Source organism: Pantherophis guttatus, chromosome 3, assembly GCF_059756535.1.
Source record: "Pantherophis guttatus breed Tessera chromosome 3, ASM5975653v1, whole genome shotgun sequence".
Lineage (NCBI taxonomy): Eukaryota > Metazoa > Chordata > Lepidosauria > Squamata > Colubridae > Pantherophis > Pantherophis guttatus.
This window is the reverse complement of record NC_142065.1, coordinates 60,684,571-60,702,735: the sequence shown is the minus strand read 5'-3', so window position 1 is coordinate 60,702,735 and position 18,165 is coordinate 60,684,571. Positions and strand designations below refer to the sequence as shown.

General features: G+C 33.9%; 1 protein-coding gene across 1 annotated transcript in view; it reads left to right on the top strand.

Moving 5' to 3' along the window:
* TRABD2B (TraB domain containing 2B) overlaps positions 1 to 18,165 on the top strand; it is a 248,560-nt gene that overhangs the window by 148,644 nt on the left and 81,751 nt on the right. The window contains exon 3 of the mRNA XM_060689906.2: positions 15,003 to 15,149. Coding sequence (XP_060545889.2) covers positions 15,003 to 15,149 — 147 coding nt within the window. The remainder of the gene's footprint in view (positions 1 to 15,002; positions 15,150 to 18,165) is intronic.

The window sequence follows — 18,165 nt, the reverse complement described above, 5'->3', positions numbered from 1 at the left end:
CTATTGAAACATTGACCTCAGTGCCATAACTATTATGTCCTATTTGCTTTTAGAGTTAATTGAGACAGGAACTAGTTTAAGCAAACAGCACAGAATAAACCATTAAAAAAACATGTTTGTCAGAAAGCTGCTTTGACTGTTGCCTACAAATTAGTAATTATTTTGTGGGAAATTTTTTAACCTCAAAAGCTTTTTTCCCCCCAAGCTTCTTAGAAATTTCATACCAACTTTAGTAATAGAAACAAGAAACACTGATTTTGGAGTCTTATTACTGTAGGGGGATATTTGAGCTGCTTTTATAGTTTTTATAGCTATTTGCTTCTCAAAGGTTTCCTCATTGGTGCTTCTTGTTCTGGTCTTGTTTGGAGAATCTCAAACCTTCAAGGTCTGAGTCTGCAGTAGCAAACATTTGTCTACAGGTAGTCCTCAACTTACAACAGTTCGTTATAAATATAAACTTTCACTACAACGATTCTAAGTATGAAAAGTGGTCATAAGTCACTTTTTCAAGTGTCACAACAGCACTTGAAAAAGTGATTTATAACCACTTTTCACACTTAAAATTGTTGTAGTGCAAGTTCAGGAAGGCCAGGGAAAGACGACATGGGGAAATATGAGTGAAGGGGGATGGGGAGCATATGGTGCATGCAAGTGAAGAAAGACCAGATATGAGGAAGACTTACCTGAATGACATGTGACCTTCCTTGCTGGCTTCCCCATTGATTTTAAGTCAAGGTCAAGATTGCAAATAGTTGTAAGTGCAAGCTAGTTGCCAAGCATTTTAATTTGGTTCATTTGACTATCAGGGTGCTGCAACAGCCAGAACTTTAGGACAGATCCTAAGTCCCTTTGTTTAGTACCATCATAACTTTGAATGGTCATGAACCAATTATCATAACCGGAGAACTTCAAAGTTCCCTACAGGTATTTCCTAAGTATTAGGTTATTCATCTTATGAGAAAGGAACAACTATCTCCTGTTAATAAATATCTTTCCACCAGTGGTGAAATGTGAATTTTGTTACTACCAGTTCTGTGGGCATGGCTTGGTGGTGGTGGGGTAATATGACTGAGTGGGCGTGGCCAACTTTTTTTTTTTTTAACTTTTAAAACCATTTTTCTACAACCTCTTCAGCTGAAGAGGTTGTTTTAAAAATGCTTTTAAAGCCTCTGACGATCCCAGCTGACTTGCCTGATCGGCAGAGGCTTTTTCTTTTTTTTTTAAACCTCTGATGATCCTAGCTGACTTGCCTGATCGGCAGAGGCTTTGTTTTTACTTTTAAAAGCATTTTTTCTATAACCTCTTTGGCTGAAGAGGTTGTGGAAAAAATGCTTTTAAAAATTAAAAAAAAAAGCCTCTGATGATTGCGTGGCTCAGCTGGGCAATGGGGGGCAGGGATTTTTGCTACCGGTTTTCCAAACCACCCGCCTCCATTGCTACCGGATCGGGCAATCGGGTCCGAACCGGGAGCATTTCACACCTGCTTTCCACTCTGCACATTTTGTGTTCTTTCCAGCAAGCCCCTCCATTACCACTTATGGTAGAACATGAAAATCCAACTTGAGCAAACAGGGATGTACATAAAGTTTAGTACCATTTTTCAGCCTCCTTCAGAGGGCATACTCAGTAACCCAGCTAAAATTTTGTGGCTGCATTTTGTTGGCACAAATATTTAATTTCAAAGTTTATAACCGACAGCACCAAAGGCTACATAGTGGTTAAAGTGAGTTCTTTGGTCAAATTCAAACCATTTTATTATTAAACTGGTTAATTAGCAATTTGAAAGGAAAAATCTAGGTCTTAAAGTCTCCCCGGGTCACTGCCAAACCACAACCTATTAACTACTCCTGCCTTTCAACAGTAATAACAATGAGGTTTTGAGTACATATGGAACCAACTATGTGTGAGGCTTTTATGAGAAATTTTAACAGGGGGCATGATTTTGCAAACAACAATTCTAGAACATAATTTCATGGTTTTTACTTCCTTCATTGTCCCTTCAAAGAAACTAAACCCTTTTGTCATTATAGGATGTAAGTTTCAAACAGGCTTTTTTGCTGACACTGGTGGAAGCTTTTAAGTGACTTCCCCTGGGCCTATTTTTTGTGGGTTTGTTTCCTTGACACTGACCCCGTGAAGGTGTCTTTCAAAGTGCATCAACCTCCTGTCAGAATATGAAGTGAATAAGAGAAGGAAAAGGAAAACTAACCATGTTCAGGAAGTGAATGGAATTATGGGATTTAGCGAACATCGAACAGCTTGAACATTTGGTGTTATTTGAAGGATATATAGGAATTTGACTGATTTATATCTTATTAGTCTATGTGCAATGAATGTACAGGTAGTTCTTGACTTGTATGACCAAAATCGGGACTGGAACTTGCATCATAAGTGAGGCAAATGCAATTTTATGAACTTTTTGCTGTGGATGTAAAGTGAATCACATGGTTGTTAAGTGAATCTGACTTATCCCGTTGACTTTTTGTCAGAAGTTGGCCACAAGAGCACAAATGACATTCACATGACCCCAGGACACTGCAATCATCATAAATGCATGTCAGTTGCCAAGCACCCAAATTTTGATCATGTGACTATGAAGACACTGTGATAACCGAATAAGAACAAAATTGGAAGGGGCCTTGGACATCTTCTAGTCCAATCCCCTGCTCAGGAAGGAAACCCTATACCATTTCAGACAAATGGCTGTCCAATCCCTTCTTAAAAACTTCCAGCGTCGGAGATTTTTCAGTGCTGTTATAACTTCAAAGAGTTACTAATAGAAATGGTTGTAAGTCGTGGGTTACCTGTGTAACTTTTTCTGAGCATGACATCTCCTTGGCATTTGAGTTAGCATGTCAGGGACATATACTGAAAAGGAGTAAGTGGAGAAAGAAAAAAAACAAAAAAAAACAGTTCCGTTGGTGACGTCAGCGTGATAGGAACCGAGGGGACAGCGCTCCGTTCCTAGGTCCCAATTTTCGGTCTGAAAGCTGAATTTTTTTAGCTCTATTGACCACGAAGAGGTCAATAGATAAAGGGGAAAATCCTGAGGACCTCGGGAGTATAAAAACTTGCCCCGAAGGTTCAAGGAAAGTCCCTTAATTCAGCCCGGAAAAAAACCAACCTCTTGTCGGTTGGCCAGAACGCTGACGGTTGCTTTTAAAAAAGGGAAGTGAGGATTGAGCAAACAGCATCAATAAGAATAACTAATTACTCTTATTCTGAAACATTTAAATATTTATCATATTTAACATATTTAACATCGGATACATAACTAAAAAGAGAAACTGATCGGCAAAACAGAATTGTTAAGAAGAAACGGAGTGAAAATATAACGGAGTGAGTTAACGAGGCTAATTGAAGTGTGAGGGGGCGAAACTGACAGGCAACGGAGCTGAGGCGATTTTGAGGAAGTGCAACGGAGAGGTGTGGATTGGAAATAAAACACATAGTTATAGATTTACCAGACAGAAATTGGGAAATAGACAAAGATTATTCATTTGGGGAAAGAAATACAGATCCAAGTGTTGGACTTATTTTAAAAAAAAAGAAGCTGGTGCGGAGACAATAAAGAAGAGACGGAGAAGAAACAGTATCTAGTTTCCGGAGTGACTGTGAGGGATTTAAAAACTTTGTAACGGTGGCAGAGCTTCAGTGAACAGATACTGTAACTATATTAGAGTATTAACTTGCAAATAAATAAAAAACATTGAGGCTCTGGAAGAGGTGTTTAAAATATTTTCAGAAGGCAAATTGAAGGACTTTGGAAACAATTACAAACTAGACAACTGAAAAGACACAAAACCAAGTGAGGATTGCAAAGACTTCAATTCTGGAACCTAATACAACGAAAGAAATTTATTTTATTGTTTGAAAGACTTAATTTATTTGAATTATTTTAATTGAATTATTTTAATAATATTTTAAGTACTTTTAAGTACTTTTATCTATTTGTTTGTTTATTTATGTAATACTTAATGTTTTAATATAGAATATAGTATATAATATTATAGCCCAAATAGCATAAGGTTTAGGATTACTTAAGTTTAAATGTTAAATATATACTTTTTAATATATTCTGGAACCTAATATAACGAAAGAAATTTATTTTATTGTTTGAAGGACTTAATTTATTTGAATTATTTTAATTGAATTATTTTAATAATATTTTAAGTACTTTTAAGTACTTTTATCTATTTATTTGTTTATTTATGTAATAATTAATGTTTTAATATAGAATATAGTATATAATATTATAGCCCAAATAGCATAAGGTTTAGGATCACTTAAGTTTAAATGTTAAATATATACTTTTTAATATATTCTGGAACCTAATATAACGAAAGAAATTTATTTTATTGTTTGAGAGACTTAATTTATTTGAATTATTTTAATTGAATTATTTTAATAATATTTTAAATACTTTTAAGTACTTTTATCTATTTATTTGTTTATTTATGTAATACTTAATGTTTTAATATAGAATATAGTATATAATATTATAGCCCAAATAGCATAAGGTTTAGGATTACTTAAGCTTAAAAGTTAAATATATACTTTCTAATATAAGTAAGAAAAGTTGGAATATATAAGTTTTGAATAGATATAATAATATAACACATAGCATATCTGTTTTTTCTTATTTCTGTTTTATCTTGTTTTTCTATTCTAATAGTTTTTTTATGTGACACAATTTAATATTAATTTAAAAATTGATATGGTGTTAAAAGAATGAATTGAAAATTGATTATTAATATTGATATATATTGATTTAAATAAGAATAAATTTATTAAAATTGATAAAATTTATTAGAGATATAACTAAGGATTTAATAGAACTTATTAGAATTAATAATATATTTAAATAGAATATTTAGTTTAGAAACTGAAATATGACTTGCTGAGATATCATATTTTATCCCTGCTCCTTATTTAAATTTAATTAATCCCTCATATAATGATATTATAGTTTGAAATTTGACTGTATTTGAAAACTAAACAAGTGATATTGGCTTCTGTAATTATCAGAAGGAAAATCTTACTATATGCTATAGACAGTGCGTGAAAATTTGGGAATTATTAAATTAGAAAATTAAGATGACAACTACTGGCTTATTAATAATGACAAAACCAGGTAAAAAGGCAATAGCCAACCAAGCAATGTCTATTACGTCATCAACACAACAGAAAACAATAGACACAATGTTACTTTCAGAAAAAGAGAAATCTCCTCAATCAATTAACATCAAAAACATTCACTCAGTATTATCAATGATACAAGAGACTATGAACAAAACACAGGAATCAATTGCTGATAACCATCAAGAAAGTAGGAAAAACCATGAGGATTTGAAAATGGACATAGGTGAAATTAAAGATAATCTTAAAAAAATGGATAATAAGATAGAGAAAATTCAACAAAATATTGCTAAAAATGAACAAAGGATCCAAAATATTGAAGATAAGATGGGCAAAGTAGAAAAAAAGATAGAAGAGTCAGAATGTGCTCAAACAACAATAAACAAAGAACTGGAAGATTCAATTTCATTTTTAGAAATGGAAAAGGCGTTATTTTACCTAAGATTTCAAAATATAGTGGAAAACAGAGAGGAAGATTTGAGAGATGTAATGGTGGGAATTCTGGCTGAAGCAACGTTAAAGAATAAAGAAGAAATTAATAAGGAAATTGATGAAATTTATAGAGTATTCACAAATTACGCCCGAAGAAACAGGTTACCAAAAGAGGTTCATATTAGATTTGTAAGGAAGTTGGTAAAAGAGGAAATATACAAAAAAATGAGAGAAAAACCAATTATATATAAGGGAAAAGAAATAATTACATTAAAACAAATACCAAGAAGAATAAGAGAAACAAGGAAAAATTATAACTTTCTGACAACAGAATTACACAAACATAAAATAATGTTCCGGTGGTTAACGCCAGAGGGACTGCTTGTTTCATGGCAAGATAAAAAATATAAACTTGATACACTAGAGAAAGCACAGCAATTTTTTGATAGCAACTTTTTTCCTGAGGAAGAACAAGAATCTGAACCACAGCAAGAAATTGCAAATCAGGAGAACAAACCGAGAAAAATACAGCAAGAAGAAAGAAAAAGAGGGGAGAAAGAAAGAATGGAAAGAGAAGGAGCAAGGGATAAAATACAAATTACAGGAAAAAAAAGACACTAGGAAAATAAGAACATCAAGAAAATAGAAATTTGAAATGGAGAAAGATTTAAAATTGATATCGATTAACATAAATGGACTAAACATTCCATCAAAGAGATCACGTACTTTTAGAAATTTACAAAAATTGAAGATAGATATTATAACATTACAAGAAGTTCATATTAAAAAACAACAACGCAGTTTATTAGAGAACAAAAGATTAGGAAAACTTTATACGGCACTAACAGAACAAAAAAAGAGAGGTATAGCAATGTACATCCGGAATCATATACAATCAAAGCAATTATTTGCAGATGAGGAGGGTAGGATGCTGATGGTTGAAATTGAAACAGAAAAGAAGAAGATATTACTAGTATCACTTTATGCACCAAATGGAACCCAAATTGATTATTTTAAAAAGATGCACAACAAAATTAAGGAATTGGAATACCAAAACATATGCATAATTGGAGATTTTAATGCAATTGTAAACATAGAGAAGGACTATAGGAGTTGTAAACATAATAAATCCAGGAAAAAAACACTTCCAGAAACATTTTATGATATAGTAGAAGAATTTCAATTACAAGATGCTTGGAGGGAACTCAATTATGATAAACAACAATACACATTCTATTCAAATCCACATCAATCGTGGTCCAGAATTGACATGGCTTGGATGACAGCAGAGCTTATAGCAGACATTAAACAAATAGAAATTACAACAAACACATGGGCTGATCATAGCCCCATTGAAATAACATGGAAGGGACACCAAAAGCGTAAAAGATGGATGATGGATAGAGATATTATAAATGACAAACAATATGTGGATATGATCCAAAAAGAATTGAAAATATTTCTACAAATTAATGTGAAAGAGCACACCAGTCTACAAAATCTATGGGACACAACCAAGGCATATATCAGAGGCTTAACAATTGCCTATACTGCACAAAAAAATAAAAACAAACAACAAATAAAACAAAATTTACAGACAATATTACATCAATATGAATTAGATCTACAGAAACAGCCATATAATCAAGAAATTAAGGAGAAAATAAATTTAACAAGGCATAAATTAAATTTGATCACAACAACAGAAATAGCAAGAAAAATAAAAATCGCTAAACAAAACCAATTTGAACATGCAAACAAAACTGGACGGTGGTTAGCATATAAATTGAAAATAGAAAAACAGAGGAATATTATAATACAGTTAAAAGATGTAGATGGTTGTTTATACCAGAATATTGAAGACAAAAAACGAATTGCAAAGGAATTTTTCAAAAACTTATACGCAAAGGAAGAGATTAGAGAAGAAAATATCATAGAATATTTAAATAAAATAAAGATTCAAGAATTAGAAGAAGAACATATAGAATTATTGAACAGACCAATCTCAATGTTAGAATTAATAGAAGCGAGAAAGAAACAAAAAAATAACAAGACACCGGGAACAGACGGTATACCGGCAGAGTTTTATAAGACATTCCAACAACCATTAGATGATATATTAATACAAGTTTTCAATGATGCATTAATGGAAGCTGAAATTCCGAAGTCATGGAATGAAACAATAATCACATTAATACCAAAACAAGATTCGGATCCCACGGAAATTAAAAATTATAGACCAATTTCTCTTCTCAATGTAGATTATAAACTATTCACATCAATTATAACACAGAGATTGAAAAACCTAGTCAAATACTATATACATCCTGATCAAAATGGTTTTATTCCGGGAAGACAAATTCATAACAATACAAGAACAATTATTGACACTCTGGAATTCTATGAGCAAAGATCGGAAAACCAGTTAGCTTTAATTTTCCTAGATGCGCAAAAAGCATTTGATAATCTCAACTGGACATTTCTATTAGCACAATTAGAAAAAATGAAATTTGGAGAAAGATTTATAAAAATGATTAAAAAGATATACAACACCCAAACAGCAAAAATACAAATTAATGGCGATACAACTGAACAATTTGATATAAAGAAAGGAGTGAGACAAGGATGCCCATTATCTCCTATATTGTTTATATTAACATTGGAAATATTACTAGAAGAAATCAGGAAAGATACAGAAATAACTGGACTAAAAATAAAAAATCAAGAATATAAACTGCAAGCCTTTGCAGATGATATAGTATTCATTTTAGATAAACCCATACAATCTGGACCAAAATTAATGATAAAAGTACAACAATATGGAGAAGTAGCGGGATTGAAAATTAATAAACAAAAAACTAAAATTATAACAAAGAATCTTAACAAGTATCAAAAAGAAGAATTGGAAAATATATTAGGGATACAAATAGCAAAGAAAGTTAAATACTTAGGAATATGGATTACAAACAAAATATCAACTTTGAAGGAAGACAATTATATTAAATTAGCTAAACAAATAGAAAAGGATTTGGAAAAATGGGCAAAACTCCAATTGTCTCTTTTAGGCAAAATTGCTACCATTAAAATGAATATTCTGCCAAGAGTGTTATACTTATTTAGGGTAATACCAGTAAACCCAGGAAGAACATATTTTAAAGATTTAGACAGAATGATATTAAAATTTATTTGGCAGGGGAAAAAAGCAAGAATCAAATTAAAACATCTACAAGACAAAAGAGAGAGAGGGGGAATGGGACTCCCTGATTGGCAGAGTTATTACAAAGCCTCAGCGTTAATATGGATAAAAGATTGGATCGAACTCAAAAATATAAGAACATTAATATTGGAAGGTTTTGACTTAACAAGAGGTTGGCATGCATATCTTTGGGGAGAGAAAATTACAAAACAAGAACAATTTCGCAAACATATTGTAAGAGATAATTTGCTTAAAATATGGAATGAAATCAGAAAATATCACTATGATAGGATTCCTAGGTGGACTTCCATAATGGAAGCACATATTTATCCAAATACAATAGATACAAATAAATTAAAAACATATAAGGACATCTTAAATGAAGAAGGAAAACTAAAAACAAGAGAAGAATTGAGAATGCAAAATGTGGAAATAGAGTGGTGGTCATATTTGCAATTAAAATCCAGATATAAGTCTGATATGGAAAAAACTGGAATTCAAATGGAACCAAATCAGTTGGATAAAATTTTATTAGGCCCCAATGAGAAATTAATAACCAAAATTTATAATTTTCTATTGGAATATAAACTAGCAGAGGAAGTAGTTAAAGAGAATATGATCACATGGGCGACGAATTTTGGGTATGGAATAGAATTAAATAAGTGGGAAAATTTGTGGAAAAATATTAATAAATTAACATTATCTGTACCATACAAAGAAAATGCTTATAAATTGTTCTATAGATGGCATCTACCACCGGCGCGAATTTCTAAAATGTTTCCTGGCACATCTCCACTCTGTTGGAAATGTAAAGCGCATAAAGGGACATATTATCATATATGGTGGTCATGTTCCAAAGCTAAAAAATTCTGGAACAATATAAAAATGCAACTAGAACAAATAATAACTCAAAAGGTGCCATTAAAGCCAGAAACTTATTTATTAGGAATACCTACAAGCAAATATGAAAAAGAAATAATATATTTAATAACACACATTTTGACTGCAGCAAGAATTATATACGCACAAAATTGGAAACAAGAAGAGGTCCCGACTCAAGAGAAATTAATATCCAAAATTATGGAATGCGCTGAGATGGATAAACTTACCAAGGAGATCCAAGGAAAAGAAGAATCTGAATATTATCTAGTCTGGCAAAAATGGTATAAATGGTTAGAGGGAAGTGGAAAAAGAAGAGAAGAAGAAAGAAAGAAAAATTGAATAAAAGAAAAGATATCAATAGAGTAAAATAAAGTTTTAAATCAAATGAAATTTAAGAAAGAGACACGAGATATCAATAAAATAATATCATTATATAAGGTGAGAGAAATATTGTATATTGAAGAATATAGGATATTGATATTGTAACAATTCAGATATTATAGGTAGATGTTATAAAGATGATGTTTGTTGTAAATTGTTTTACTTGCATTTATAAATGTATTATGTGGTTTCTTAAATTAATAAAAATAAAAATAAAAAAAAATAAATAAAAAAAAAACAAAATTTCCATTTACGTCATTTTAAAGTCTAAATCCTTAGTCTAAATAGTCAACTATTAAATAGTTTCACCCTTCTGTCCAATTAAAAATTAAAGTTGTGCAAAGCACTTGCAAGAGGTATTTCACAAAGCATACAAACATTTTAAAACACCTTTTTCACTAGCAATGGTCTGATTACACAGATGGGTAAAACTGAATCTTCCTGGATCATGCCCAAAGCATTTTTTTTTAATGAAGGTACTATGATGCCAAATGATGAAACCAACATTGTGATACTTTGCCGTTTGTAGTTTCGTCATTTGTAGTTTCCTGGAGATGTTGCAACTCTGTAATAGTGGAGTTTCCATAGCAATATCTCCACATATTTCATCACTTGTCCTCAGTGATGGGATTCAAGTAATTTAACAACCGGTTATGTGCCCTAATGATTTCTTCCAACAACCAGTTTGCCAAACTGCTCAGAAAGTTAACAACCGGCTCTCCCAAAGTGGTGCGAACCGGCTGAATCCCACCACTGCTTGTCCTCCATTGTCCCCACTTCTTCTGGACACCTGTGGATGAAAAATGCATCTCTTGGGAAATATTTTAGACTCACTATTTAGTATTTGTCTTATCTATTCAGTCAATGACCAGCAAATTTAAAAGAACAATAACAAAATCTTATTAAAATATACAAAAAACTAATTGACGTATCTTAGAATGTAGAAATTGAGAGCCAGTTTGCTCCAATGATGAAGGCCCCAGACTAGAAACCAGGAGACTGTGAGTTCTAATCCCGCTTTAAGCACGAAAGCCTGTGTGACTTTGGGCCAGTCATTCTCTTTTAGCCGATCTAACCACACAGGGTTGTTGTTGTTGAGAAAATAGAAAGAGAAAAGAATAGCAGATATGTTCACCACCTTCAATTATTTATGAAACTAATAAAGGTGGCATTAAAAACTCTTTTAAAATGGTGAACTAGGAGTGCTCCGTCCAATAAATTGTCTGCAGTAATTTATGATTTAAAGATTAGAAATATGTATAAGTGGTATTGAGAGACTGACTCAAGAGTAAATAATGGAAAAAAACAGGAACAAAGGCACTAAAGAATGTCTGAATGCTTATTCCTCTGCCTGTTCCAAATAGGCAACCTGAGACAACCTTGGCTTGCTACAAAACAGGCCCTGTCTTTACCGATATTGAACCATGCATGAATAATTGCCTTTGAGGCATTTTTTCTTGCCAAGTAGATGGCTTTTGGAAGCCAATTCTAGCTGACTTCATTTCCTCAGGATACATCTACTGCTGAAATCTAAACTGTTTAGATGCCCTAATTTTCTCTAAGAAATCTTGCGAATTTTAGGGAAGTGTGAGATCTCTGAATGAAAATAGGGTAATTTCAAAGGCTTTGGTCAGAACTAATTTAAAATTGATTTATGTATGCTTACTTTTAAATACAGGGAAGTCTGTGGTTTGGTAAATATGGATTATTTCCTCCTGAAAAGTATAGTCTCTTGGAAAAACATACCTGCATAACCGATCTGAAATATATTTAAAAGAGCTTTGATTACGGCAATATTTTCTGTTCCAAAGGGAAATGGGCGAAAAAATAAGAGAGGGACAAAGTTAAAACCGAAGCCAGAAATTATGTGAGCAATAGAGTTATTATCCTATATTTTCCAAACCATTGATACTCATTCAAAAGAATCTAAACATTTACAGAAACCAATTAATCTTCAACAGCAAAATTAATATATGAAACAACTAATTTGATTTCACGTGACCACATCGTATCAACCAACACTGCATTTTGTGCTCAACCTTAAATGATTCTATCCCTTTCTATTTTCCACATTTTAAATTAGTTTTTAATTAAAATATCCTTATATTTATTCCTTATATTATCCTTTGTCACCTTTACTGTCATAATAAAATATTGGAGTTAGTAAAGCTACTAGAGTCATTGAATCCATCCCTCTGCTCAGTGCAGGACTTTTGAAATAACTAAAGAGATCTTCTCTTTTGGCCATCAATTCATGAAAAGGCAATGCTAGTGATCTTTTAGAACAATGCATGTATCTTGAGTAAATATTGGCTAAGATGTTGGATTATAACTGGATCATGGGGAACTACATAAGTAAGTCCTCCCTAAACCACAAAAGGTCACTAAATCAAATAATTGTTGTTGTGGTGTAACAATGGGGAAGGAAATGTTGTGTGCCACAGAGCAAATAAATTGAAACAGATAAATAATTTGTCATTGTTTGATTGTAAATAACCAGAATTCTTTACAAATTAAACACAAAGCATTGCCGGGTTAAACATTGCTTCAGGTGGGGTAAACATCTGCTGATTCATACATATATTAAAGAGAGGAAAAAGAAAGGAAGGATCAGCAACAGCGGATTTTCCAAAGGTGTGTCATATTAAGAAAATCTTGGCTTGTTTTTTAACGTTAAGGTGCCTCAAATATTCTCAAAAAGAAATGACTAGTTGTTTAAAAAGGTATTTGCTCCCTTTATGAAACCAATGCAATGACAATTTGATTTGATTTGGAATTGAAGACTTTGTTGTGCCATAAAACCATGCTTTATGAAGGGCACTCAATTTCCTTAGAAAAGACAACATTGTAAGTAGATTTAGATTTAGCTTTTTAGAGCTTAACATTGTCAAAATCAACAAAAGAACTGACTGAGAACAGCTTAAGAAGGTATAGGAAATGTGAACACTTTTTTTGTGATAACCAAATGTTGTTTATTGTGCACAGGAATTGAGTTCTTTCACTAGATCAGAAATGTCATTTTGCCCCAACAATTGTCATATTTTTATGCACCTCTTACTAGCAGTGTCCACTAGCAGAATAAGCAGGGATCAGGCTGACAAAAGCAGAACAAACCCCATTCTTTTTCTCTGTATATTGTACATAAATGTTTTGAATACTGCTGCATGTTATTTTTGTTACCTGCTTTAGAAATCTAATAACTTATCTAAAAATAGGGCAGGTTAAAAATTGGAAAACTACCCTGTGCTACATGGAATGTGAAGAATGTCATTCTGTAATAAAGATATAATGAATATTCCTCAAAAAATATAAAGTAGCAAAAAGTAATCTAAAATATATTTAAAGGTAGATCATGAAAATGCTCATCTTGTTTGACGTTCCTAAAAATATATTGATGGAAAGATTTGGGGATCTTTCAGTTACAGTTCCTCTGAAAATTGCCGTTCTCAGAAGTCTAAAACTTTCTTCACAAATCTAAGTCTATGCTACAAAATTTTCCATGACCTGTGAAATATGAGATTAGTATCTTTTTAATCTAAACATGCTGCAAAAACCATAGGTTTAGAAGATTTACCTTTTGAGGCTTGTAGGCTGGAGAGGAAATAGCTCATCTGAGGATTTCCTGTGGATTCTGTATTCTGGACTTATAAAAACTTCAGGCAAAAATGGTTGTTTGGGAGATGTTTAAATGTCTAAATGTTAAACTGTTTTCCAGATATGTTAACTATTATTTCAGTTGTACTAGTTAACATTTTTATCACTCAAGGTAACCTGGATTTTATTCAGACAGCTGTGCAGGTGTACTCTTGCTCTGGGACAAACGTGTGAGAAATAGATTCAGGATATGCCCATAATGTGGTGAAGTTGTCACAATTATTCACCATTATGCATATGATCAATTTTGGCACTTTTGAAATTCAGGAAGTACCCAAAACTCTACCTGCATGAGCAATCATATCTTTATTTAATATTATTTGAAAAACCTGAGGATGTTATCAGAGACAAATAAATTTAGCCCAGATCTAAAAAATAATAATATACTGTACAGATAGTCCTTGACGTATGACCACAATCGAGCCCAAAAATTTCTGTTCCCTAAGTGAGACATCTGTTCTATGGGGAGAATGTGCTTGCTGCATGAGAATAAGAATAAAATTCCCTATGTAAGCGGAAGTTAACTTCTTTGTAATGTCATAATAAGAAGCCACATTCCAAACACTTTAGATGTTGTTGATCTACAACTCTACTCCAAAGTATCTGTCATCATTGGCTTTGATAAATAGAACTGAGAGATTTGGGGGTACATTGGCTTTCCCATTCCTAGAAGCTGAGAATGAAAACAGTCAGTTTATTTTGTAGAAAAACAAATATTCTAAGCTATAAGGAAGAAATCTTAGAAAAGTGTTCCCCAAATTGGTGGACTCATAGTATACGAAAGTAAAATTGCCATAAGAAAATGCTGGTTTGCATTTAGGAAAGCTATAATCCAGAGGTGTCAAACTGGATTTCTTCGAGGGCCAGATCAGCATTCTAGTTCTCTGCGGGCCAGCGAAGGAGGGAAGCGGAGAGGGGAGACGGGACAGACACCTCCTGCAACACCCTGCTGGCCAAAATGGGGTGGCGGGGGCACTCGAGGCCTCTGCATGGCCTGTTTTTAGCCGGCAGAGTGCTGCAGGAGGCCATGGAGGCCAAAAATGGGCCGCGAGGGGGAGGAGCACACCATTTTAGCTGGCAGAGGCACCATAGGCCGGTCCTTTGATATTTCCAGGCCAGCCCCGCAGGCCGGATTGAAGCACCCTGTGGGCTGGATCCAGCCCGTGGGCCTTGAGTTTGATACCCCTGCTGTAGTCCAACCTATCTGGAATGTGTCAGATAAGGGAAGGCTGTTCTGCAGAATGTGTGAAACCACTCATACGTTTTATTCTTTACTTTATATTGTTATTTAAATATATGTATTTCCAATGTTTTTCAGGTGCTGTTTGCTTTGAATCAAACATTATTACAACATGAAAGTCTTCGAGCTGGCAGCTGGCAGGCTCCTTACACAACTGAAGACCTTATCAAGCATTACAATTGTGGTGACCTAAATGCTGTTATATTCAATCATGATTCTTCACAGGTACAATGATTTCACAATTGTCTTACATTTGGGCAAGACCAAAAAGGCATAATTGTTGCATCTCACCACTACATTTGGGTTCACATTTCTTTGGCCTGTTCTGTTATCTGGCTTGAATAGATATGTGGAGAAGTTAAAACAGGTATAACCCGATGATATTTTCCTATCCCCCTAATTTCCCAAAACAAGTATTTGAATTTCACTGGAGAGATAAGGAACATTTTATGACATCCACAGGCATTATTTAACTAAACTAAACTAAACTAAACTAAACTAAACTAAACTAAACTAAACTAAACTAAACTAAACTAAACTAAACTAAACTAAACTAAGATACAATTATTATAAATCTGTGGAGTAATACAGAATTTGTTTATACATGGAAGTATAGCTAAATCCTTGAAATAGGCATAAGAGTCAAGGAAACATACTCTATTTGACTGTGATTCAGAGTACATCATTGTTTAAAATTATTCCTGGAATTAAAGAAAAGCTGCTGAAGACAGAGCATGAGTTTTGTTCATATACATTAATGATAGTGAGAACTCAAAATGGATCTTCTTTAAAACATTTCTTCGGATCTAATTGAATGCTGGTCCTGTTCTCAGTTATAGATGCATCTCTTCTCAGTGATCTTGCTGATTGTGGTGATGTGTCCCACTTTTCTGTGACATATGAGATACTGTGTAATAATCAATAGCTAATTAAATTCAGTTTAGGCTTTTCATTGCATTTAATTATAGTTAGTTATAGATATGAATCTCTATACCCTGTTTTCTGCGTTTCATTCTCTCTCCTTCCCCCTCGAACTAGGAGAATAAGAAAGAAGAAAATATTTTCTTCTGAGTCCTCTACTTTTCCAGGTCTATCCAAGCCTGCAAATAAAGTTGTTACAAGCTCCATGGTCTTAGGAAGGACTTCCCCCATGCAATGTTCACTGCTGCCATTTTGAGCAAGACCATTGTAGAACTGGACAATAATTTAGAGATATGATTAGTAATAAACAATCCTCAAAAGGCCTTTACCTTGTCCTAACACATTAATTCTTCCGATTCTGCCCCAGTGATATCTTCAAGATTTTGGTTGTCCCAAATAACACCAGTATTTTGGTAAAAATCTGTGTGGTTGCTAACAGTGACTTGATGACCCATGATCAACATCAAGCATGTTTTGATTTTGGCCTATTCCATAAAGCAGTCAAGCAAATGTTCTCTTCAACAGATTTCACAATGACAGTTGAAGGCTTATTAAAACAGGGGTGCAAAAAAAATGTGCAAAAGGAATAAATAAAGGAAGTGGTGGGACTAGGTGGTTACTTCAAAAACACGTATTTATTACCTCTTAGTGAGAAAAAAGTTTGATTCTCTTATTAGGAGAAGGTCAAAGCATTTCTATCTAGAACAGGGGTGTCAAACTCACGACCCGCGAGCAGGATGCATCACACGCTGGCTACTCCCAGCCCCAGTTTAGCAAAGGGGGGAAAGTCACAATACATCATGTGACGACAACATGACAATGTGAGTTTGACACCCCTGATCTAGAAGAACCATAAATACCTATTCTAGGAGATCTTATAACGTGAAGATAGGTTTCATAGGAGTAAGTTCAGGGGTGAAGTGCTCCCGGTTCGGACCGGATCGCCCGATCCGGTAGTGATGGCGGCGGGTGGTTCGGAGAACCGGTAGCAAAAATCCCTGCTTCCCCCTCCCCACCATGCCCAGCTGAGCCGCGCGATCATCAGAGGCTTTTTTTTTTACTTTTAAAAGCATTTTTTCTACCACCTCTTCCGATGAAAAAATGCTTTTAAAAGTAAAAAAAAAAGCCTCTGATGATGGCGTGCCTCAGCTGGGATCATCAGAGGCTTTTCAAAGCATTTTTTTCTGCAACCTCTTGGCCGAAGAAGTGGTAAAAAAAATGCTTTGAAAAGTGATGATCCCAGCTGAGTTCCCTGATCGGCAGAGAGGCATTTTTTAAAGAGGCTCTCTGACGATCCCAGCTGAGTTCCCTGATCGGCAGAGAGGCTTTTCAAAGCATTAGAAAAAATGCTTTGAAAAGTTTTTTTTTTAAAAAAGTTGGCCACGCTCCCCCCCAGTCACATTACCCCCCCCCCCCAAGCCAGGGCCACAGAACCAGTATAACAGATTTTACATTTCACCCCTGAGTAAGTTGCATTGATCAACTATTCGGAACAATGGCTTTGGAGTTACTTGGTACTAGATAGCTCAAATTATTATAATCAAAATGCCCCTACAATACAACCCCCAAACTGGTCTAAAACATCTCAAAGGATCCCAGCTGCAAAATGATCAAACCAGCTAATGATCAAACCGCCCTGCCATCCTTTACTTGCTTTCTGCTCTTTTCTCTTTTGCTTGTCTTCTCTGCACCCTGGAAATTCTTATGTTCTTCACACGTCTCTGGTTTCCTTGAGAAACACTACAATATCACCCCTAGATTAATTTTTGTAGAGTTGTTCTATATGTTTTGTTCTAATGATGGATTAAAAGGTTTTTGAATGGAATGTGTGCATAGTAGAAAGTTAACTGCAAGTGCTTGCAAGGCCTTTGAACATAATTCCCTCTCCTTAGGACAAAAGACTTGATAATAATTGAGTTTGTATCCGAAGAGGAAATGAGCATTATGGCAATAAGTTAAGAGGCCAGTTAATTTCCTAAACATGTCATAATTCATTCATAATTTGTGTGTCATATGACTTTGGGTGGAATCTATTGCTTTCTCTTAGATCTTCTATATCATAATGAACTTTGAAAAGCTTCTGTGGTTTTCTTACTTCCACCCTATGCAAGCAATTCAAGCAGGCACAGTTTATACATCTGTAACTGCCACCAGCAAAAGGTAATGCAATGGAATGTGATCCATCCACTTAAAGGACTTCTGTGTCACTGCTTAAATCACTTCAGTTTAAATGACTTGGATTAATTTGGAAGCCTCAGATATATCTGATAATGGGTTTTAAAAATAAACAGAGTGCTATCCTTCAAATAACTGTGGGGGG